We start from the raw sequence: 23,594 nt of genomic DNA, 5'->3' as shown, positions 1-23,594 counted from the left end.
TAACATTAAATTTTGATGAATTTTTATAATTTGTGGAACATTTATACCAATAAATATAAATATAACTGAAAGATTTAGCATTATCATTTGATAACTTATCAAATAAGGCTTATCATTTAATACCTCTACAAGATGAGACTTACATTTTGAGGCTCTTCGTGAACCAAAGTGGAAAATCGCAAAGTTAAATTTAGGTCAAAAAGACTTAACTTAGGATATTGATCCTAGGGAAGCCAGCCAAAGATGTCAAAAGATTCAAAACACTTAATAAAAGTAGAATCATACTAACCAGAGTGATAATCAAAAAACTTCGGGCTGGATGTGGGGACTCATTCCTGTAATTCCAATACTTTGAGAAGCTGAGGTGGGTGGATCACAAGGTCAGGAGTTCGAGCCTGGCCCTGCCAATATGGTGAAACCTTGTCTCTACTGAAAATACAAAAATTATCTGGGCATGGTGGTGCCCACCTGTAGTCCAAGCTACTCGGGAGGCTGAGGCAGGAGAATCACTTGAACCCAGGAGGCAGAGGTTGCAGTGAGCCAAGGTCATGCCACTGCACTCCAGCCTGGGCAACAGAGACAGACTCTGTCTCAAAAAAAAGAAAAAAGAGAAAAGACTTCAAAAGTAATGTATGACATAGATGACCAATTTTTTTAGTTTTGTATTAGTGTATTTTTAATAGAAAAGATCAATATTTAGAAAGATAATTTCCTTCTAATTACAGCTAACTTAATTACACACAAAATACCTTTCATAAATTCCCTTTTCACAAGTCTTATCAAAACTTACTCAGACAAGACCAGGCGTGGTGGCTCATGCCTATAATCCCAGCACGTTGGGAGGCTGAGGCTCACCTGAGGTCAGGAGTTCAAGACCAGCCTGGCCAACATGGCAAAACCCCTCTCTACTAAAAATATAAAAACTAGCCAGGAGCCAGGAATAGTGGTGTGTACCTGTAATCCAAGCCATTCAGGAGGCTGAGGCAGGAGAATTGCTTCAATCTGAGAGGCAGAGGTTGCAGTGAGCCGAGATTGTGCCACCGTACTCCAGCCTGGGCAACAGAGCAAGACTCTGTCTCAAAAAACAAAAACTTAGACTATTGATTACATGCTTGGACTTTCTGTTTTGTGCTATGGTTCTGCTTTCTTTCTGTATCTTTTTCTTTTTTCTTTTTTTTTTTTCCAGACAAGGCCTGACTCTGTTGCCCAGGCTGGAGTGCAGTGGCTCGATCTTGGCTCACTGTAATCTCCAGCTCCCAGGCTCAGGTGATCTCCCCAATTCAGCCTCCCAATTAGCTGGAACTACAAGCGTGCACCACCATGGGCAGCTACTTTTTGTATTTTTTGTAGAGATGGGGTATCACCCCGTTGCCCAGGCTGGTCTTGATCCGCCTTGCTTCAGCCTTCCAAAGCACTGGGATTACAGGCATGAGCCACCATGCCTGGCCAGTGTCTTTTTCTTAAATAACCAGTCACTTTAGGACAAACATTTACCATATGTGATTCTTTCTCATTTAAAATTATTATCTCTTTTTTTTTTTTTTTTTTTTTGAGATGGAGTCTCGTTCTGTTGCCCAGGCTGGAGTGCAGTAGCACGATCTTTGCTTGCTGCAACCTCTGCCTCCCGGGTTCAAGCGATTCTCCTGTCTCAGCTTCCTGAGTAGCTGGGACTACAGGCGCCCACCACCACGGCTGGCGAAGTTTTGTATTTTCAGTAGAGACGGGGTTTCACCATATTGGCCAGGCTGGCCTCAAACTCATGACCTTGTGATCCACCCGCCTTGGCCTCCCAAAGTGCTGGGATTACAGGCATGAGCCACCGTGCCTGGCCATCTCTCTCTTTTTTTATAGACTTACTTACCAAAATGTATCTTAATATCCATAACTTCACATTTCTCTTTCTTGCTTACTGATTCCTATCTTATTCCGTATCTGGAAATAACCTTTAAATAACCTCCAAATTAGACAAAATTATTCTTCAAAAAAAGATCACATTTTATGCCTTTCTTATATTTTTTCTCATCCGAAGCACATGTTTTTTGGAAATGATCCACACACTTAAAGAACATCTGTTATTTAACATAACACAACATTAAGATTTAAAGTACATGAAAAGTTAATGTATAAGAAGTAATTGGCTGGGCTCAGTGGCTCACACCTGTAATCCCAGCACTTTGGGAGGCTGAGGTGGTGGATCACCTGAGGTCAGGAGTTCGAAACCAGCCTGGCTGACATGGTGAAACCCCATCTCTACTAAAAATACAAAACTTAGCCAGGTGTGGTGGCGGGCACCTGTAGTCCCAGCTACTCGGGAGGCTGAGGCAGAAGAATCGCTTGAACCCAGGAGATGGAGGTTGCAGTGAGCTGAGATTCCAGCTTGGGCAACAGACGGAGTGAGACTCCATCGCAAAAATAACAATAATAATAATAATAAATAGGCTGGGCGCGGTAGCTCAAGCCTGTAATCCCAGCACTTTGGGAGGCCAAGACGGGCGGATCACGAGGTCAGGAGATCGAGACCATCCTGGCTAACATGGTGAAACCCCGTCTCTACTAAAAATACAAAAAACTAGCCAGGCATGGTGGCGGGCGCCTGTGGGCCCAGCTACTCACGAGGGTGAGGCAGGAGAATGGAGTGAACCCAAGAGGCGGAGCTTGCATTGAGCTGAGATCTGGCCACTGCACTCCAGCCTGGGCAACAGAGCGAGACTCCGTCTCAAAAAAATAAATGAAAGAAAGAATTTATCTGATTTACGTTTACTTAATTATTTATTCGGGGCACACTGGCATTGTGTGTACTAATATACTTATTTTTAACAGATTACCTAGATTACTTGTGAAAACTGAGATATTGGCTGGGCACGCCTGTAATCCCAGCACTTTGGGAGGCCGAGTGGGGCAGATCACGAGGTCTAGAGTTCGAGACCATCCTCGCCAATATGGTGAAACCTCATCTCTACTAAAAATACAAAAATTAGCTGGGCGTGGTGGCATGTGCCTGTAGTCCCGGCTACTCAGGAGGCTGAGGCAGGAGACTTGCTTGAACCCACGTGGCAGAGGTTGCAGTGAGCCGAGATCGTGCCACTGCATTCCAGCCTGATGACACAGTAAGACTCCTGCTCAAACAAAACAAAATAACAACAACAAAAAAAAGAAAACAGATATTAGACAAAGCTAGTCATCATTTCAAGTTATTTCCCTGTAGCAACTTTTTTTTTTTAGACAGAATCTCCCTCTGTCGCCTAGGCTGCAGTGCAGTGGCCTGATCTTGGCTCACTGCAACCTCCACCTCCTGGGTTCAAGCAGTTATCCTGCCTCAGCCTCCTGAGTAGCTGGGATACAGGCACCCACCACCATGTCTGGCTAATTTTTTGTATTATTAGTAGAGACAAGGTTTTGTCATGTTGGCCAGGCTGCTCTCAAACTCCTGACATCTAGTGATCCACCCACCTTGGCCTCCCAAAGAGCGGGTATTATAGGCGTGAGCCACTGCACCCAGCCCCCGTTACCTTTCTTTTTTTTGAGACAGAGTCTTGCTCTGTCACCCAGTCTGCAGTGCGGTGGCACCATCTTGGCTCACTGCAACCTCCATCTCCTGAGTTCAAGTGATTCTCCTGCCTCAGCCTCCCGAGTAGCTGGGCCTATAGGCACCTGTGACAATGCCCAGCTAATTTTTTTTTGTATTTTTAGTAGAGATGGGGTTTCACCATGTTAGCCAGGATGGTCTCGATCTCCTAACCTCGTGATTCGCCCGCCTCAGCCTCCCAAAGTGCTGGGATTACAGGTGTGAGCCACCGCGTCCGGCCGCCCCTGTAACCATTTTTATAGCCTGTGAATATCAGGTATTCACCTAAGTGAGAACTTTAAACTTATATATTTGTGTATTTTGCAAATAACTCAGAAGATATAGCTGTTTTCATTAGACCAACAACATTAGTCTTGCTTATCCAGAAATTACACAAATAACCACCATTCTGTCTTAGGCTGCATTTTTTTTTTTTTTTTTTTTTTTGAGACAGTCTCACTCTGCCGTCCAGGCTGGAGTGAGTAGCGCAATCTCGGCTCACTGCAAGCTCCACCTCCTGGGTTCACGCCATTCTGCTGCCTCAGCCTCAGCTGGGACTGCCTCAGCTGGGACTACAGGCGCCCACTACCACGCCCAGCTAATTTTTTTTTTTTTTTTTTGTATTTTTTAGTAGAGATGGGGTTTTACTGTGTTAGCCAGAATGGTCTCAATCAATCTCCTGACCTCATAATCCGCCCACCTCGGCCTCCCAAAGTGTTGGGATTACAGGCATGAGCCACTGCTAAATTTAAATTTCTAAAAGGTATTTAGGTTGTTGATTATCACGGAACTATTATAATTTGTAAAGTCAGTACTTTGAAAGCTCTTTAAAACTTCTTAAAAAAAAAAAAATTGGCTGGGCGCGGTGGCTCACACCTGTAATCCCAGCACTTTGGGAGGCCAAGGCGGGCAGATCATGAGGTCAGGAGATTGAGACCATTCTGGCTAACACAGTGAAACCCCATCTTGACTAGAAGTACAAAAAATTAGCTGGGTGGTGGCGAGCGCCTGTAATCCCAACACTCCCAGCTACTTGGGAGGCCGAGGCTGGAGAATAGCTTGAACCCGGGAGGCTGAGGTTGCAGTGAGCCAAGATCGTGCTACTGCACTCCAGCCTGGGCGACAGCATGAGACTCCATCTCAAAAAAAAAAAAAAGAAGAACTAGGGAGAGCGGAGTAAGCGTGTCACTTAAACATGTGGAGGTGAACACCCAAAGGTACAAAGCAGCTGTTAGACGGAAGCAGTAATCTCTGGGGATTGGGAATGTGGTGGGCAGAGGGACAGGGGGTGACCACTGATTTTTTAAAAATCCAAGCAGTCCTGTGAGACTTTTATTATTGATTTATTTACTGAGACAGGGTCTTACTGTTGTCCAGGCTGGAGTGCGATGGCATGCTCACGGCTCACTGTAGGCTTGATCTTCCAGGATCAAGTGATCCTCTTACTGCAGCCTCCTGAGTAGCTGGGACCACAGGCACACATCACCATGCCCAGCTAATTGTTTGTATTTTTTTTTTTTTTTTTTTTGAGACGGAGTCTCGCTCTGTTGCCCAGGCTGGAGTGCAGTGGCTGGATCTCGGCTCACTGCAAGCTCTGCCTCCCGGGTTCACGCCATTCTCCTGCCTCAGCCTCCCCAGTAGCTGGGACTACAGGTGCCCGCCACCTCGCCCGGCTAGTTTTTTGTATTTTTTAGTAGAGACGGGGTTTCACCGTGTCAGCCAGGATGGTCTCGATCTCCTGACCTCGTGATCCGCCCGCCTCGGCCTCCCAAAGTGCTGGGATTACAGGCTTGAGCCACCGCGCCCGGCCTGTATTTTTTTTTTATAGAGACAGGGTTTTACCATGTGCCCAGGCTGGTCTCAAACTCCTGGCCTCAAGCAGTCTTCCCATGTCGGCCTCCCAAAAGGCAGCATTTTGGCAGGAGGCCAAGGTAGGAAGATCACTGAAGCCTGTGAGGTGGGGGCTGCAGTGAGCTGTGATCACGCCACTGCATTCCAGCCTGGATGACAGAGTGAGACCTCGTCTCTAAATAAGTAAGTAGCAGGAAAAAGTTTCCGATGTGGTGAATGTGTGGCACTATATAGCCCTAAGAAGCTCAGTGGGCCAGGTGCGGTGGCTCATGCCTGTAGTCCCAACACTTTGGGAGGCCGAGGCAGGCAGATCGCCTGAGGTCAAAAGTTTGAGACCAGCCTGGCCAACATGATGAAACTCGTCTCTATTAAAAATACCAAAAATTAGTCGGGTGTGGTGGCAGGCACCTGTAATCCCAGCTACTCGGGAGGCTGAGGCAGGAGAATCACTTGAACCTGGGAGGCAGAGGTTGCAGTGAGCCTAGATCATGTCACTGCAGTCCAGCCTGGGTGACAAGAGTGAAACTCCGTCTCAAAAAAAAAAAAAAAAATTGGTCAGGAGATCGAGACCATCCTGGCTAACGTGGTGAAACCCCGTCTCTACTAAAAGATACAAAAAACCAGCCGGGCGAGGTGGCGGGCGCCTGTAGTCCCAGCTACTCGGGAGGCTGAGGCAGGAGAATGGCGTAAACCCGGGAGGCGGAGCTTGCAGTGAGCTGAGATAGCCCCACTGCACTCCAGCCTGGGTGACAGAGTGAGACTCCCTCTCAAAAAAAAAAAAAAAAAAAAAAAAAGCTGGGCATGAACCCACAAGGCGGAGGTTGTAGTGAGCCGAGATTGCGCCACTGCACTCCAGCCTGGGTGACAGAGCAAGATTCCATCTCAAAAAATAAAAATAAAAAAGCAGCTCAGTGAACCCAAGCAAGGTAAATACGAAGGAAAATACGCTTGAACACATGCTAAGAAAACTGAAGATCGGGCTGCGGGTGTCGGAACGTGCCTGCAATTCCAGTATTTTGGGAGGCTGAGGTGGGAGGATCACTTGAGCCCAGGAGGTTGAGGCTGCAGTGAGCCATGATTGTGCCTTGTACTCCAGCCTGGGCAACAGAGTGAGGCCCTGTCTTCAAAAAAAAAAAAAAGAAAGAAAAGAAAAAGAAAACTGAAGACAAAGGGATAGTCTTGAAAGAGCCAGAGGACATGTCACATTGTCACATAACCTGCTAGGGAACCAGGACACAAATGACTGATCACTGATTCTCATTGGCAATGATGGAAGACAGTGGGATGACGTTTATACAATAGTGTATCCTTCAAACACAAGGGCAAAATAGAGACATTTGCAGTTAAATGAAAGATGAAACTACAGCAGATGGTACTGAAAGGACCTAAGAAAGGCTGGAGGAAAATTATGCCAGAGAGACACTAAGATCTACAGATGGAAATGAAGAGACTTTTTTTTCTCCAGAAAGCTTTGGAATTGTTTTTTCTCCATGCACAAAGCTAAGTGGATAACTGGTGTGACATCTCCAATGAGGTATGAGAGGCTCGCCAGGCCTCCCAAAGCTGCTTCTCCATACCAGCCGCTTTCCTCCGGGCCCTAAGTTGGAAGAATCCCAGAATAGGAGGGAGTGCGTACAAATGACCCCAGGGTGGGACGAGTGGGCAGTGAGGACAGCCTCACACAGACACCTGTATCCATCGTGCCTTGGTGCAGGGAGTGCCAAGGACAGGGCACAAGTGACTTGTGGCATCAGGCCTGGACTCCTGATGGAGGGCCCGATGGGACAACAGCTGTCCTGGTGGACACCTGCAGAGGACAGCTAGATGTAGCTGTCCCCTGTCTCTCCGCCCAGGCTCACTATGGAGCTAGCTCAGCCCCTCCTGCATGGGTCTCTGAGGCTCTGAGAAGGGCCTCCCAATGCATTCACGAGGTCGGGTGTTGGCTGAGTTTGTCACATAGGAGGACTGAACTGCAGTGTTAACGACGCTGCCTCTTTCCAGGCCAACTCCGCCTTCACCACACTCTTCCTGGGGGCTGGTGGCACTGGGGTGACTATAAGCATTTTTGGCACACAACGAAGGGGGACTTGAGCGGAGATACATCCAGTCAGGGTTTATGGGATATTTTCTTTTTCTTTCTTTTTTTAGAGACAGTGGAGTCTTACTGTCCCTAGGCTGGAGTGCAGTGGCGCAGTCTCGGCTCACTGCAACCTCCACCTCCAGGTTCAAGCGATTCTCCTGCCTTGGCCTCCCGAGTAGCTAGGATTACAGGCACACACCACCATACCCAGCTAATTTTTGTATTTTTAATAGAGACAGGGTTTCACTGTGTTGGCCAGGATGATCTTGATCTCTCAACCTCGTGATCCATCTGCCTCGGCCTCCCAAAGTGCTGGGATTACAGGCGTGAGCCACCACACCCGGCCACAAGGGATATTTTCATTCAGTTGAGTCACATCCTTGCTGGATGTCTGAGGCTGTTGAGTCCTTAGCTGAACGGAGCTTGGTGCTGGAAGTTGGTGAGAAGCAGAGAAGCAAGGTTTGTATGCACGGAGCCATCAGTGGGTCCACAAGACTCTTCCAGTCATCCAGTGTGAAAAACGGTAAGCAGAAGACTCAACTTGCCACTGCCTGGTTAGAATTACAGTTGTCTCCTCTCTGGAGTGCATTTGGTAATGCAGCATTTCCAATTTAACACAGCATTTATTTATGTTGTCTTTTTGGATGGAGACTGCACTTACCAGGATCCTTGTTTGTGGAGCATAACCTGCAGCAGTGCTACAGGAAGCTCATCCATTCAAAGCCCAGAAGTCAATACTATGATTAGGGCCAGTGGTGGCTCAAGCCTGTAATCCCAGACTTTGGGAGGCCGAGGCAGGAGGATCACACAAGCTCAGGAGTTCCAGACCAACAAACCAGGGCAGCATGGGGACCCCACCTCTACCCTACAAAATACAAAAATTAGCCAGGCGCGGGGGCTGCGCCTATAGTCCCATCACTTGAGCCCAGGACGTCCAGGCTGCAGTGGGCGCTGCCGTGCTCCAGCGTGGGCCACAGAGTGAGACCCTGTCTATAAAAATAAAAATCTTGGCCAGGCGCGGTGGCTCACGCCTATAATCCCAGCACTTTGGGAGGCCGAGGCGGGCGGATCACGAGGTCAGGAGATCGAGACCATCCTTGCTAACACGGTGAAACCCCGTCTCTACTAAAAATATACAAAAAAAATTAGCTGGGCGTGGTGGCGGGCACCTGTAGTCCCAGCTACTAGGGAGGTTGAGGCAGGAGAATGGCGTGAACCCGGGAGGCGGATCTTGCAGGAAGCCGACATGGTGCCACTGCACTCCAGCCTGGGCAACAGAGCAAGACTATCTTAAAAAAAAAAAACAGGCCGGGCGCGGTCGCTCAAACCTGTAATCCCAGCACTTTGGGAGGCCGAGGCGGGCGGATCACGAGGTCAGGAGATCGAGACCATCCTGGCTAACACGGTGAAACCCCGTCTCTACTAAAAATACAAAAAGAAATTAGCCGGGCGTGGTGGCGGGCGCCTGTAGTCCCAGCTACTCCGGAGGCTGAGGCAGGAGAATGGCGTGAACCCAGGAGGCGGAGCTTGCAGTGAGCCGAGATCGCGCCACTGCACTCCAGCCTGGGCGACAGAGCGAGACTCCGTCTCAAAAAAAAAAACAAAAAAAAAAAAAACAAAAAAAAAAATCCTAAAAATCTTGTTCAATAATAATGTATAACGACCTTTCTCATTATACAACTGTAAAATAGCTGTAAAATAGGGTATTACATAATTATTGTCGTACAACATATACACTTTATACGTTACAGAAAATAAACATATGCAAAACCATTCATTTTTGCCACCCATGTTTTCATAGTTTTCCATTCCTTTTTTTTGAATGCAGTTTCGTTCTTCTTGCCCAGGTTGGAGTACAATAGCGCGATCTCGCCTCACCGCAACCTCCGCCTCCTGGGTTCAACCGATTCTCCTGCCTCAGCCTCCCGAGTAGCTGGGACTACAGGCATGCGCCACCACGCCCAGCTAATTTTGTATTTTTAGTAGAAACGGGGTTTCTCCATGTTGGTCAGGCTGGTCTCGAACTCCCGACCTCAGGTGATCCTCCCGCCTCGACCTCCCAAAGTGCTGGGATTGCAGGCGCGAACCACCGCGCCCGGCCTGCATTCTTTTTCTTAAAAAGAATCCCACCCCACGCTGCGTTTCGGGCCCCACAGCCCTGGTCCTCGAGCGCAGGTCCCAGCCGCGCAGGCGGCAAAACAAAGGGGGGCGGCCGGGGAGAGAGCGGAGACCCCGCGCCCCCTCCGCCCGCGTGGCCCGGCCGGGGTGCGGGGCCCGGGGAGGCGCAGCCGCCGCCCGCGTGTGCTGGGAGGCCGCGGGGCCCGGGTTCAGGGGTCCTCCCGGCCTGCGCCCCCAGCGGCCGCCGCGCCTCGCCAGGCCAGGCACCAACGTTGCCCTCCCCACGTCAGCCGCGCGCGGCCGCGGCGTCCCTCAGACGAGCCGAACGCCGAATGGCCCCGAGCACGGGAAGTGCCCGCCCCCCGCGTGCCGCCAGCCAATGGGACGCCGGAAGCGGGGAGGCGCCGAAGGGACGTCGCGTCGCCGCGCCGGGTCTCTAGCAGCTGCCGCCGAGCCGCCGGACTGACGCCCGCCTTCGCCCGCCATGGCCGAGAGCGACTGGGACACGGTGACGGTGCTGCGCAAGAAGGGCCCCACGGCCGCCCAGGCCAAGTCCAAGCAGGTGCTTTGCTGACGGAGGAGCGGTCGGGCCGGGCGGGGCAGACGCTGGGCCGGGGCCACGGACCGTGGGGCAGGGGGCTCGGGGAAGGCCAGGCGGGGCCCGGGACGGGGCGCGGGGGGCGGGGACAAGGCTCGGGTGCCGGGGGGAGGATGGGGTTCGAGGGGCGGGGAGCATCGCAGGGGCAGGAGGACCGGGCCAGAACAGGGGTGGGAAGGTGGGGGGCGGACCCAGGTGGGGATAGACGGACCCAGGAGGTAGGGAGCGGGCGACTGCGGGAGAGGAGGAGCAGGGAACGGGACAGGGCAAGGGGCAGGTGATAGGACGGGGATCAGTGCCAGGGTGGGGCGGGAAGGGGATAGGGGCAGGGACTGTTGGTGGGGACAGGTGTGAGGACAGAGGCAGGAGGTGGGGACGGGGGCGGGGACAAGGCTGGGGCCTTGTGTGAGGATAGGGGTCAGAGGACCAGGGTGGGCACTGGGAACGGGGGGCAGGGATGGAGTTGGGGACAGGGCTTGGGAGGACAGGGACTAGAGTCGGGGACAGGGCTTAGGACAGGGGTGGGGACTGGGGCAAGCAGCAGGAACCAGCGATGAGGGTGGGGAATTGGGGTTGGGATAGGTCTGGGGGCCAGTGGACAGCAGTTGAGGGCCTGGGGCGGGAGACCGGGTGACTGGGACAGAGGTTAGTGACCTGAGTGGGAGTTGGGGACAGAGGGTAGGCTCCTCCTTGAGCCTTTTCTCTTTGCTTGGGGCCTGCTTGGTTCTACTGGTCTCTGCTAGTCAGATACTGCCCAAGGAGCCTACCTGGTCCATCACAGGCTGTAGGGAGTGCCTGCATCAGGGAACCCCATGAGCAGGTGGACCTTGCCTCCCCCTGTTGCACGGGTGGAAGATGGGTGTGTCCTGAGCAGTACTTGTGGAAGGAGATTACCAGTGTGGCTGATGTTTCCGAGGGTCAGTTGTGAGTCTGATGTAATAGGGAGGACGGTTTAGTCACCACCTCTGCCTCATTCGTACTCTCAGGTGGCCTAGGGCTGAAGCCTTTGAGGCCAGTTGGGCCAGGATGTGCTGGGGCTCTGGTGACAGGGCTTCATTGGTCTGCCCTGCCCTTGCTGGTTGTACGGTCAAAACCAAATTCATTCTCCTTTTCTTTTAAAGGAAACTTAATGGCCATAAGCTAGGAGTCACGGGGAATAATTGGGTGGCAGCATCTGTGAGTACATCACACTTAGGATGCTCCACAAGTCACTTCTCTGAAGTGGTAGAAATGTTAGCCAGGCACAGTGGCTGCAGCCTGTAATCCCAGCACTCTGGGAGGCCAAGGCGGGTGGATCATGAGGTCAGGAGTTCAAGACCAGCCTGGCCAAGATGGTGAAACCCTGTCTCTACTAAAAATACACAAAATTAGCCAAGCGTGGTGGCAGGTGCCTGTAATCCTAGCTACTGGGGAGGCTGAGGCAGGAAAATCGCTTCAACTCAGAGTGTGAAGGTTGCAATGAGCTGAGATCGTGCCACTGCATTTCAGCCTGGGTGACAGTGTGAGACTGTCTCAAAAAAAAAAAAGTCAAGAAATACATTATATTAATATTCAGCGACTGTAGATGAGATACCATCACTGTAATTGGTGATGTTTCTGGGGAGCCTGCAGGCTTCCATGAAATGTGTCATCTTTGTGTTACTAGGAGCCAGATTCAGGGAGGAAGGCCACACCAGGCCAGCATTTGGTGTTCCTTCCTACTTTTGCAGTAGAGTCCAGCAGAGAAGTAAATCTATGCTAAATATGATTTCTCAAAAAGAATCCACTAGCGCATACTAGCTATTCAGGAGGGAGGCTGAGCCCAGGAGTTCGAGACCAGCCTGGGCAACATAGCAAGACCCCAACTCAAAAAAAAAAAAAATCCCTAGTGCGTCTTTCTCAACAGCAAAGGAAGTGGTGTTCCCTTAGCAGTTTATTGTGAATTTCCTAGACATCTGATTGTAGAGGTTTTTATATAACGAGTTTGGGGTTTTGTTGTGTTTTGTTTTTTTAGACAGTATCTCATTCTGTTGCCCAGGCTGGAGTGCAGTGGCATTATCATAGCCCACCACACCCTCAAACTCCTGGGCTCAAGTGATCCTCCTGCCCTAGCCTCCCTGTACAGGCATGCACTACAATGTCTGACAATTTTTTATTATTTTGTTTTTTTGTAGAGACAGGATCTCGCTGTGTTGCCCAGGCTGGTCTCGAACTCGTGGCCTCAAGTGATTTTGCTACTTCGGTTTCCCAAAGTGCTGGGATTACAGACATGAGCTGCAGTACCTAGTTGAGCTTGGGTAATCGAACCCAGCACTGCATATCAGTCATTGGGCACCACTAGTCCTTAGCAGTATGCTAACTGGCTAACAGCAGGCCTGAATTGGTGTGTGCTGGACACTGCCAAAGCTACTTTAGATCTACTGATGTTTTCTAATTTTCTAGGCTATCTTAGCGGCACAGAGACGAGGAGAAGATGTGGAGACTTCCAAGAAATGTAGGTCCTTGTGTTTCCACTTGCAAAATGAGGCTGTGCTGTGGGTCCATGTGCTGGTGGGTGTGGTGTGGACGGTGCCCACAGGGACGTTGTCAGCTGAGTGCCTGCCTGCACCGGTGCTGGCTGGAGCCCTGGGAGGCAGCCATCTTCCCAGAGCAGCTCTGGTCGGCATGAGTGCAAACTGAGAGAAAACTCTGGAAGTCCATGCCCTGAGTTGTGTGAACCAGGGACAGCCTGGGTTCCCATGTCCCCTTGGGCTCAGGCAGCCTCTGGGGTCTGGTTACCACTCTGAAACGGTTTTCCGTCAGGTTAATTCCAAACCCTCTTCTCTGCTTTTGCCTCACACCCATTCCAGGGGCTGCTGGCCAGAACAAACAACATTCTATCACCAAGAACACAGCCAAGCTGGACCGGGAAACGGAGGAGCTGCACCATGACAGGGTGACCCTGGAAGTGGGCAAGGTGATCCAGCAGGGTCGGCAGAGCAAGGGGCTTACACAGAAGGACCTGGCCACGGTGAGGCTGCGCCGGCTCTCACTTCTCCTGGGGTTGTGGGCTTGGGCGGGGGTGGCCGGAGTTCAGATAGCACGGGGAGGGCAGGCTCCACCCCCCTGGTGCCCTTGCAGGGAATGCCTGGGGAAGCCAGGTCAGCCCGGCTCTCACTGCCTCTTGCACAAAATGCAGCTGTGTGTGGGTGCGTACCCCAGGGGCCCCAGAAGCTGGTGTTCTCAGGCGACGCTCCGCGCCTGGTTTCGTGGCAGTGCTAGTGGAGCTGATGTGTATAAAGCACATGTTCTCTTTAGAAAATCAATGAGAAGCCACAGGTGATCGCGGACTATGAGAGCGGACGGGCCATACCCAACAACCAGGTGCTGGGCAAAATCGAGCGGGCCATCGGTGAGTGTCCCTCCACCTTCGCCGGGTCCGCTGGACAGGGAGGCCACCACTCCTGGCTGGGCTTGGTGAGAGTGGGACTCGGGAGACGAAGATGGCCCTGAGGGTCCCCTGTTTTCTGAATTCTGGAGCTTTGCTTCTCCAGGCAATAGAGACTGAGGGGTGGTGGGGGCTCTGCAGGCCTCAGGAAACCCCCAAGAGCAGTGGAATCCCACTCCCTTCCCCTTGCCAGTTCCCGTCAGCCCGTGCTATTGGCCATGGTTCTCTGAGCCTGAGCACAGCGGTCCAGGCCCTGTCAGCATGGGGCCGGAAGCCAGTTCCGCAGAGGACCCCTGGCTCCAGTTCTTCCGGAGGCGGGTATTCATGCTCTGCTGTCTAAGATGATCAGACTCATCCTTTTGAAAATTAGATGTGAGGTCCAGGAGTGCCTGTGTGTTGAGAGCCCAGTGAGGAATGGGAGCGGCGTGGCCCCCCTTCCCTGGGAAGATGGTGAAGAGGGGCAGCGTGGGGGGCAGGAGGGAGCTGGCGCTGCAGTGGCCAGTGGCTGTGGCTCATTTCAGGCCTCAAGCTCCGGGGAAAGGACATTGGAAAGCCCATCGAGAAGGGGCCTAGGGCGAAATGAACACAAAGCCTCGAAATCAGTGCGCTCCAGCTGATCTCGTTCTGCCGGTTCCCCTTGACCGCCAGCACCGCCGTGGGTCTCCTCACGGCCAAACGGAACAAGGGGTCCAGCTCGTGGGGGACCCTCCCCAGCCCATTCCTGCTGTCAAACAAACAAAACCTTGCAAAGCGTTGGGTTCTGCTGACTGTTTTTCTCCCTACGTCGCGTTCCTCAGATGAGGGTGCAGAACTCCGCCTTCCTGTTCTGGGGGTGTCTGCCCAGTAGCAGTTGTGGCTCAGAGGCCTCAGGGAGCTCTGAGCACCACCTTATATAAGGGTGAGGGGTGGAGGCCAGAGGCGCGGAAGGAAGAGGAGCGGTGTCACTGGGAGCTGCTTTCTCTGATGTAGCTCTAAAGAGAAGCTGGGAAAATTTCCTGCCTTTGGCGCCGGGGCCAGATTATTCGGTCCTGCTCTCAGCTCCCAGGCCCCTAGTTGTGGGAAAGGCCGGTGAATTTTCATGACTGATGCCCGGGAGTGGGCTGCCAGGGGGCTCTGAAGGTCTCTCTGCAGGGCCATTTCCTTTCGCCCATCTGTGTGGACAGCGGGCACTGGTCAGCCCCACGGCACCTGAAGACGAGGGACGGTGCTAGCCATGCCTGACCGCCACCCTCTGCTGGGACTTAGTCCCCAGGGCGGACAGGAGCCCAATGGCTGGCGAGGGTGCCGTGCTGTGCCCTCCAGCACCGCATGGCTCCTGGGGGCAGATGTGAGTTCATGAGGCAGGGTAGGGCTTTCCTATGGGCAGGAGGAGGCTTGGCTGCACAGGTCTGGGTATCGCCACCCTCCCAGGGGATAGCCACCCACAGCCAGGCCTCAGAGGCCACAAGACTGGGCCCTCACCATGGGGTTGTGGCCGAGTCACCCACGTGGAGGACCAGAGCTCTGGGAGCTGAGGTTAGTGACGTTGACCCTGCGTTAGGACGGGAGTCCTCTGCTTGTGCCCCAGGCCAGGTCACAGCTTCACAGGGTCACCCTCCTGCTCAGGCGCGGGAGCCAAAGGGAAGGGCTCAGCTGCAGTCCTGGGGCACCTGGTGACCTGGGCACTGTGACCCATAGTCCCTGGGGCAGCTCAGGCCTGTACCACAGAGAGTGGGCCCAGCTGAGGCACTTCTTCCCTCCGGGCCTGCCCCGTGCACCGTGTCCCCTAAGGGTCATCTCCTTTGCACGCTCCTGATGCTGTGGGTCAGTTTCACTGTTGTCCTCATTAGACACAGAGCCCCTGCCCTGGCCCTTGTCCTGGTGGGTCTGTGTCCTCGTGGGAGAGGGTCCCCTTGTCTCTGGTTCCTGAGCTGCATCCAGAAGCAAGCAGGCGCCCCTAGCATGTTCTCCTATCATGTCAGTTAACACTGCAGCCCCCACCCTCACTGGCTGGTGAAGTGTGGACACACTGACTTCAGCCTGGGAGCTTGGGCCGCCCTCATGGGCCGGGGTGTTTATTCACAGAGCAACAGTCAGCACAGGGCAGGGAACGCCCAGGCCTCAGCATGTCCTGAGACCTGCAGCCTGTCCCAGCCTGGGCAGGGCAGGTGTCCGGTCCCCGGCTAGGGTCTGACCAAGTGCTGGATGTTACGTGAGGAAGCGGGGCCTTGTCTGAGGTGGTCTACGGATCGCTGGTGACAGATGCCGGGAGGGTGACACCATCCTAGGAGGAGGAAGAGGAGTGTTTTTTTCTTTCTTTCCTGAGACGGAGTTTCGCTCTTGTCACCCAAGATGGAGTGCAATGGCATGATCTCAGCTCACTGACTGCAACCCCTGCCTCCCGAGTAGCTGGGATTACAGGCACCTGCCACCACACCCAGCTAATTTTTTGTATTTTTAGTAGAGAAGAGGTTGAAACCTGCCCATGTTGGGCAGGCTGGTCTCAGACTCTTGACCTCAGGAGATCCACCTGCCTCGACCTCCCAAAGTGCTGGGATTACAGGTGTGAGCCACCCCGGAAGGAGGAGGAGCTTTGACAGTGGTGGCTGGGAGAGGGAGGGCAAGGATGGGCCTTGTGCAGGTGGGGGCTCCTCCCTGGGGGGTTGTGTCCTGCCAGTGCCTACCCTCCAGGGTCACAGCTGAGCACAGAGGCTCCTGCCCACCCATCCCTGGGGGCTCCTACCGCATTGAAAAGGATGTTGTCAAAGCCGGGGGCTGTGGCCTCTGTGTTGCTCTGGAAGGGGCAGCTCCCCCTCTTCTGTAGCCAGCGCCGTCCCCCAAGTCCCAGCAGCACCAGGAGCATGAGCAATAGGAGGGCACTGCCAACTGCAGTTGGCACAGACACGGGTGCGGCTGTGTCCCCTGTGGGCCATAGGGACACGTGAGCCCTCCAAAGCAGCCCCCAGTTCTGGTGTCCGGGTGTAGCGCCTACATCTGAGGCTGAGGAGGAAGCCTGGGGCTGCCTGGTCCCCTCAGCCTCTGCTGGCTCCTGGGGTTCACCCCTATTTCAAAGGCAGAGGGTATTTTCTCTGCCACCACAAGGAGGGGGCCTGGCAGGCAGGCAGCTGCTGTCTGCAGACTTGGTGGGGCTCATGGCCCCAGGTGAGATCCTTTCCCTCACCAAGTGAGAGCAGTCAGTGGTTGCCCTGACCCGACTGGCAGCTCCTCCAGGATGGACCTTGCCCTGGGTGTGGGCACAGGGAGCACAGAGGCCACAGCCAGGCAGGGCAGGCCCCAGAGACTGCACCCCAGGGACAGCCCAGCTCGGGCAGTGGCCCCAGGGATGAGTGGGGCAGAGAGTGGGGAGGGCACAGGGTGTGGGCCTGGCAGCTCTCCTGTCCTGTCTGGGTGCAGCATGCTCGCAGCTCCTGGGGCCACACGCTGGTAAGCCTGGCAAGCCCTGAGCTGGGCTGGCCCCCTGGGCCCTCTTCCGTGCCTCCACTGCAGCCCAGGGCTCACCTGGGCTGGGGGCAGGCTGCTGGCAACGCTGCCCGGCCAGATATTCCACGTCATCCAGGGCAATGGGTCCCAGGGCTGGCTGGCCACCCAGAGTGGCTTCAAACACAACCTGATGGGGAAGGAAAGGAGTCTGTGTGGGCCCTGGGTGGAGGAGGAGACAGCTCCTGGCCTGGACAGCTGGCCTCACCTGGAACTCCTTGGTGCTGGCCACCTCCACCTGGGCCTCCAGCCACTGGTGCCGCCGGTGCCCGCCTGTGCCCCACACGGCCAGCTGGCCCTGGGTACTGAGCAGCAGCACTCTCAGCTCCCCCTTGTCTGAGAGCAGGGCCAGGGCATGTCAGGCCTGGGGTCCCGGGACTCCTGCACACCTAACCAGGGGTGGGGTGGGAGGCCACCTCCCCACCTCTGCTCCTGGACCCCTGCTGCCCCCATTGCCCAGGCCCCCGTTGGCCCAGCCGGACTCACAGAAGTGCTCGGGAAAGCCCACGTGGTACCAGAAGCGGAGGCAGGAGGCCGGGGTGGCCGGCAGAGGCTCGCTGCGCAGCCAGGCGGCCCGGCCCCCGGGGCCCAGCACGCCAGTTTCAAAGAAAGCAAAGTGGCCTGGGAACAAGAGGAGGTTGATGCCCGGCTGATGGGCAGAGCCAGCCCTCAGGGCCCTAGCAGAGACTGGGTGGGCAGGGCCTCCTCTGGATGGGGCGTGTACTCGGTGGGCAGCAGGAGGCCAGGTGGCTGTGTGTGGCCTCTGGGTCACCTCCCCACCTGGCTCCAGTGGGCACGTACCTGCCTTTGTGCCCAGGGTGTGGTCCACAGGGGGCTGGGGATAACGAGAGGGGGTGCCTCCCCCGCCCCAGTCCCAGCTGTATCCGCCCAGGCTGGGCCAGGCCAGGTGGCTCCAGCCGCACAGGCCAGACTCAAAATCACAGGAACCTGCAGGACATGGGTGGGTGAGTGGTGCTGCGGCCCAAGCCCTAGGCACCACTACCATGAAGGGAGAGGGCTAGGCAGGCGCCCCAGAGCAGGGCCGAGGCCACAGCAGGGTTCCCACCTGGCCGAGGGCAGGGCCCATCCTGGAGGAGCAGGTCATCCAGAGCCACGTAGGAGTGTGCCACGCCTGCGGCCACTGCCTCAAACACCACCTGGTGGGTGCAGGGCAGGGCAGCCGCAGTGGGTCCAGGCAGCCCTCAGGGGGAGGGGGAGGGGCACCCCACCGTGCACTCACCCTCCAGGCTTGCTCAGCCTGCACGTCCACGCTGCCTAGGCGCCAGGCCAGCCCACCATGGGCACTGAGGCTGAGCACCTGGTGCTTCCTGCCCTTCTCCAGGTGGACCCGCAGGGTGCCTGCCAGCAGGGGCGGCCCCGGTCAGCAGTGTGGGGAGAGCGCCTGCAGGCCCCGGTCTGAGCTCCCAGGCTCCCGGCCTCGCGGGCGCAAGAGGCTCCCAGTGGCCTCAGCACAAGGCTGGTGGGGACACCAGGCCAAGCTTCCCTGACCCCACTGGGGTGGGCTCCCTAAGCCCCTCACCTGGGTTATGGAGGCTCCCGTGGTACCAGAAGGTCAGGCAAGCAGGCTGGGCAGGGGGCCTATACTCCTTGGAGGTCAGGGAGGCCGTCTGGCCCCTGGGCAGTGCGTCTGGGCTGGTGTCCACCACCATGTAATGCCCTGGAGGTGCCAGCATCAGCCTGCCAGCCCCTGGCCAGCCCCCCAATCCCTGCCCCTGCCAGGCCCCCATACCTTGGGCTGTCTCAGTGGTGTGGTCTGTTGGGGGGCCCCAGGCTGTGTGGCCCGAGGCATTGGCCTGGCGCCTCCAAAGACCCCGGCCTCCCGAGGAGAAGCCGCAGTCCGAATCCTCAAAGGAGCAGTGATGAGGGGCCCAGCAGGGGCCTGGCCGCACGGCCACGTCGTCTAGCGCCATGGTGCCGTGGTATCCGTCCCGGAGGCCCTCGAACAGCAGCTGGGGGTGGAGGGTGTCAGCTGGCGGGGGGTCCTGCCCTGTCCTCCCACCCGGGCGCCAGGCCTCACCTGGTACTGGGCACGGGAGCCAGGCTGGTGGGAAAGGGTGGCCCAGGCCTCATGCCAGCAGTTGCCCTGGGTGCCCGACCGTGACCACAGGTGTGTCTCCTCCCCTTCCCGTCTCATGGCCAGGCGCAGAGTCCCTGCAGGGAGGGAACCAGTCCATAACTGACCTCTGCCCTGTGCCTTGATGGGTGTCAGAGGGGGGCTCTGAACCTCCGGGGGCCTCCCCACAGGCCCTGCCCCACTCCCAGGTCCACTCACCAATCTGGGGTCCATGGAGGTAGTACCAGAAGCTTAGACACTCCGTGGGCGCTGCTGGCACCTGGGGCCTGGAGAGCAGGTGGGCGCTGTGGCCCCAGGCCAGGGGGTCTGTGGGGTCCAGGAGCACAAAGTGGCCTGTAGGGGGCATGGGGCTGAGCTGCAGAGATGCTCCACTCCTGTCTGAAAGCCACCCCCGGTCTGAGCGCCCGTCCTACCTTGGCCTGTGGTGTGGTCGTGGTCAGGGCCACGGCTCTCCACCCAGCGCCAGTGTGTGTCTGAGAGGTGGCCTGGGTACCAGCTGCATGTGTCCCGCTCAAAGTTACAGGAGACCTCTGGGGGTGGGGCCAGGTGGGGTTACAGACCTTTCCCCCTCCCCCTCCAGAGCCCTGAGAAGGTGGAAGCTCCGGGGTCCCTGGAGGGGTGTGGGGGGAGCACCCAGGTGGGAATGAGGATGGGCAGCAGGAACCTCTGTCTCTCTTGGTGGTCACTGTGGGACTACAGTCCCTCAGGGTCACGTTGTCCACCCCAGCTCCCTGCTGGTCAGGGCCGTCCAAGTCCACCAAACCGACAAACTCCAGCTTCATGGGGTAGGGGGATGAGGAGGATCATTAAGTCAGGGCCCGCTCCAGTGGAACCCCCACTCTGGGCTGCCCTCCTCACCTGGAAGGGCCGGCGGCGGGCCCCTAGAAGGACCTTGTCCACCTTCCAGCCACCTGCACTGCTGCTCAGGGCCTGCCATGCCAGCTCCCGGGAGCCGTTGTCTACCACAACTAGTGCTAGGAAACCTGGCCAGCGGGGCAGGGGGCACTGTGGGTCACCCGACCCCAGATCCCTCCCACCGTGCAGGGAGCACCCAGGGGCTGGCCAGGGAGCTTGTGGAGGGCGGCGGTACCTCGGGGCTGGCTCTGTAAATAGTAAGCCAAGTGGAGTTCGCAGCTGGGGCCAGAAGGGCCAAGGAGGGGTGTAAGGACCCGGGCCTCAGTGCTCAGCTGCCCCCAGGCCCTCTGCAGAGACAGGAAGTGCCCTAGGGGAAGAGCAAGGTGCTCAAAGCCTCGTCCAGGGCCCCAATCTGTCCCTCAGGGATCCCCAATCCAGAGACCATCTGTAGTGCAGAGAGAGAGCAGAGACTCCTCCAAGGATGCTGCTCACACCCGGGTGGGGGCTTGAGCGTTGGGCCTTGGGCCTCACCAGCAGCAGCTGCACTGGACCCCTGGCTCTCCTGGGCTGAGAGACGCCGCCACTGCAGCCGCCCCACGCTGGCGTCCTCCCAGCCCCCGGCCTCGAGGGACTCAAAGTCTGTGGTGCCTGAAACAGCAATGGGCACTGAATGGCAGAGTCCTCAGCCCGCCCCGGCACCTACCCCCTTGGCTCCTCAGCAGAAGGTCTGCAGGAGGCTGAGCCCCTTTACCGCAGGCCTGCTCGTCCTCGCCCCCTGCGCACTGCTCCTCGAAGTCACACAGCTGTTCCGGGGGCACACACAGGTCCCCGCAGGCAAAATGCCCCTGCTTGCAGGAATCCTGGAGCCGTGAGCTGGGCGGCAGGGGCTGGGGGACTGGGGCCCAGGGCCCAGGAGGCAGTGGCTGCAGGGTGGACACCTCTGTGGAGGCAGAACTGGGTCAGGTGGCAGGAATGGGGAGTGCTGTGCCTCTCCAGGGCAAGGCAGGGTAGGGCAGATTCAGCAGGCTCACCCGGGACTGGTCTGCAGTGGTCAGACAGGATGAGGTCATCCAGACCCACGACGCCCCCCGGGCCTGTCTGCCCGGCCAGGAGGATCTGAGGGCAGAGGGGCTCAGGGGGTGCCCAGCCTATTTTCCCCCGGGGTCTGGTCCCTGTCCACCCACAGCAGGTACCTTGTGGGTTCCCCTCCCCTGCCCCCAGCCTGGCTCCCCAGACCCCACCCTCTTGCTGTTCCCTACCTGGAAGGGGTGGGCGCTCTGGATGTCAACACGGTCTCGGACCCACGCAGTCCCCAGCTCCCCTCGGCGCCTCCGCAGCAGGACGGGAGCCTGGGGGGCACTGGACCCCAGAGTCTGCAGGAACAGCTGGAGGCAGCCAGCCTCAGAGCCATGCAGGTAGTGATAGAAGATCAGCTGTGGAACCAAGAGCTGGCTGGGGGCCCTGCACCTGGGCAGCCAGCACGGAGGCCCTGTGAGCCCCACCCATCTCACCGAGCAGTTGGAGGCGCCTGAGGCTTGGAATTCCGGGCTGGAGAGTATAGCAGGGGTGCCAGGCTCGGCCACAGAGACCAGGAAGGAGCCTGCGGGAAAGAGCGGGAGTGGGCCACAGCCGCTGGGCTGTGGCCACGTGGACGGGGCCTGGGCCGGGTCCCCTGTGGGCCTCACCCTGTGCACTGTTCCGGCTGTGGTCACGGCGTGGCCAGGAGGGGCGCTCAGGACCACCAGCGCTGTGGTTCCGGGACCAGCCTTCCGAGCGGTTCCATGGGCCCAGGCCTGTCTCAAAGTCGGTGGCTGTGTGGCGGCCTAGGGCGGGAGGTGGCGGTGTCGGGGCCACTAGGCAGTGCTTCCTGCAGCCGTATGGCCCCAGCTCCAGGGTGGCCCTGGCAACCACACCCCCAGAAGGATCATCCCAAGGATCCAAGGTGCCCCCTCCTGGATGAGTGCTAGGGCCCCCACCAAGGTGTCCAGTGTCCCTGCCTCACCCTGGGCCCCCACCCTGGCCTCACCACAGGTGAGTGGGTCCTCATCAGACAGGTCCCCACAGTTGTCTTCCCCGTCGCACAGCTGCTGGGGCTCCACGCAGACCTTGTTCTGGCAGTGGTGGTGTCCCAGGGGGCAGCTGGCCTGGGGGGCTGGGTGGGGCAGGGTTAACCCTTCACCGAGGCCCCGGGAGTGGGAGAGCACTCGGGGGCAGACAGGGTCTGGGCAGGGGAGTGGGCAGGCGGGGCCCTCCCGGGGGTGGAACAGGAAGAGGCGGTGCCTTACTGGGCAGACCACAGTCCCAGAACGCTAGGTCATCTAGAGCCACAGCGCCCCTGTGGGTGGCATTTCGGGTGGCAGAGAAGGTCACCTGAAGAGAACAGGCCCTCAGGACCTAAGTCAGGGCCCAGACCCCCCCAAGGCTCCCACTCGTCCAGACCCTCCCAGCTCACTCGGAAGTCACCCCGGATGCGGCCTGTGGTCACTGCCAACTCCTGCCAGCCGGGGTCCCAGGGCCCTGTGCTTTGCCACAGGGTCAGGGTCTCTGAGCCATGGGTCACCTCCAGCCGCAGCTCAGCCACATCTGCAATGTCAGGGGTCCCAGGGCAGCTGCGGCCCTGCTTGTCCCCACCCGCCCTCCCCTTGGGCACCCCCCATGAGCCTTGGGGGTCCAGGTGCACCTCCAGAGGCCGCATGGTACCAGAGCCTCAGCTTGCAGGAAGGGGCTGCCTCTCGCAGGGTTGGCGAGCGCAGGGCTGCGGTGGACGCCTCTTCCCCTCGGTGGGTTCCGACGGCCATGTACCAGCCTGGCCCAGGTGAGAGGTCAGGAGACAGGGCAGGGAGCAAGGAGGGTGTTTGAGACAGGGGCGCGCAGAGACTCCCCCTGGCCTTACCCAGGTCGGTGCCCAGCGTGTGGTCTGAGTGAGGCCCAGGACCCTCCAGTGCGGCCCCCGCCCTGTCTCGGAGCCAGCTGTAGCCTGAGGTGCTAATGTCCCGCCAGCCGCAGGAGTCCTGCTCGAAGTCGCAGGCGAAGGGGGTGCCCAGGGCGGGCGAGGCCCCACGATAACCTGGGAGAGTGGGTGGTCACGTGTGCGCCAGACCTGCTCACACTGGCCCTGCCCGCCATCTGGCCTTGGCTTACCACATTGGGCTCATCTGAGCAGTCCCTGCAGTCACACACGAAGTTGCACGCAGCCTGGCCGGGGCTCCTGCAGTGGCTGGGGACCCAGGCCCAGCCTGGGGATCTTGCTGCGGGGAGGGTGACAGCCAGGGGGCCTGGGTGCAGAGTGATCAGCCATCCCAGCCTGCCTAGGACTATTCAGTTTTGGCACTGGACATCTTTTGTCCAGGGAAGCCTCTCAGACCAGGAGATGGGGCAGGAGGGACCAGGACCCATCAGAGAACTCCCACCCGGCTCCGGACCAAGCAGAGCATGCTCCTGTTTCCAGCCCTGAAGAGGCTGGGGAGGAGGGCCTGGGCCTGTGTGGGGATGAGCACCCTGCCATGGGCACCCCCAGAAAGGTAGCAGGAACCCAGTGTGCCCAGCAGT

The 23,594-nt window shown here is 57.1% G+C and overlaps 2 protein-coding genes across 2 annotated transcripts; one reads left to right on the top strand and one right to left on the bottom strand.

The window, feature by feature from the left end:
* The first annotated feature begins 10,001 nt into the window (after nt 1–10,001).
* On the top strand, nt 10,002–14,371 carry LOC105471952 (endothelial differentiation related factor 1). Its single transcript, XM_071078649.1, has 5 exons — nt 10,002–10,176; nt 12,634–12,685; nt 13,041–13,201; nt 13,489–13,582; nt 14,140–14,371. Exons 1-5 carry the CDS (start codon nt 10,099–10,101, stop codon nt 14,199–14,201), a joined length of 447 nt encoding a protein of 148 aa, XP_070934750.1. The 5' UTR covers nt 10,002–10,098; the 3' UTR covers nt 14,202–14,371.
* Nucleotides 14,372–15,644: 1,273 nt separating this feature from the next.
* On the bottom strand, nt 15,645–22,695 carry LOC105471951 (MAM domain containing 4; the record flags this gene model as incomplete). Its single annotated transcript, XM_071077428.1, has 25 exons — nt 15,645–15,881; nt 16,341–16,519; nt 17,117–17,225; nt 17,304–17,431; nt 17,582–17,716; nt 17,897–18,043; nt 18,162–18,252; nt 18,336–18,454; nt 18,636–18,773; nt 18,846–19,065; nt 19,134–19,267; nt 19,389–19,523; nt 19,604–19,720; nt 19,855–19,966; nt 20,049–20,173; nt 20,281–20,412; nt 20,577–20,693; nt 20,797–20,985; nt 21,077–21,161; nt 21,305–21,478; nt 21,557–21,645; nt 21,731–21,868; nt 22,072–22,197; nt 22,331–22,415; nt 22,498–22,695. Coding segments are annotated over 25 exons (3,264 nt in total), but the record flags the coding sequence as incomplete, so codon positions are not given.
* Between the last annotated feature and the right edge of the window lie 899 nt (nt 22,696–23,594).

Source organism: Macaca nemestrina, chromosome 14, assembly GCF_043159975.1.
Source record: "Macaca nemestrina isolate mMacNem1 chromosome 14, mMacNem.hap1, whole genome shotgun sequence".
NCBI lineage: Eukaryota > Metazoa > Chordata > Mammalia > Primates > Cercopithecidae > Macaca > Macaca nemestrina.
The sequence above is the reverse complement of the archived record's forward strand: the minus strand, read 5'-3'. Positions and strand labels throughout refer to the sequence as shown.

Coding starts and splice junctions, on each gene's coding strand:
- LOC105471952 (XM_071078649.1), top strand. CDS start 10,099: ATGGCCGAGAGCGACTGGGACACGGTGACGGTGCTGCGCAAGAAGGGC. Junction 13,202..13,488: donor CACAGAAGGACCTGGCCACG/GTGAGGCTGCGC, acceptor TGTTCTCTTTAG/AAAATCAATGAGAAGCCACA. Junction 13,583..14,139: donor CAAAATCGAGCGGGCCATCG/GTGAGTGTCCCT, acceptor GGCTCATTTCAG/GCCTCAAGCTCCGGGGAAAG.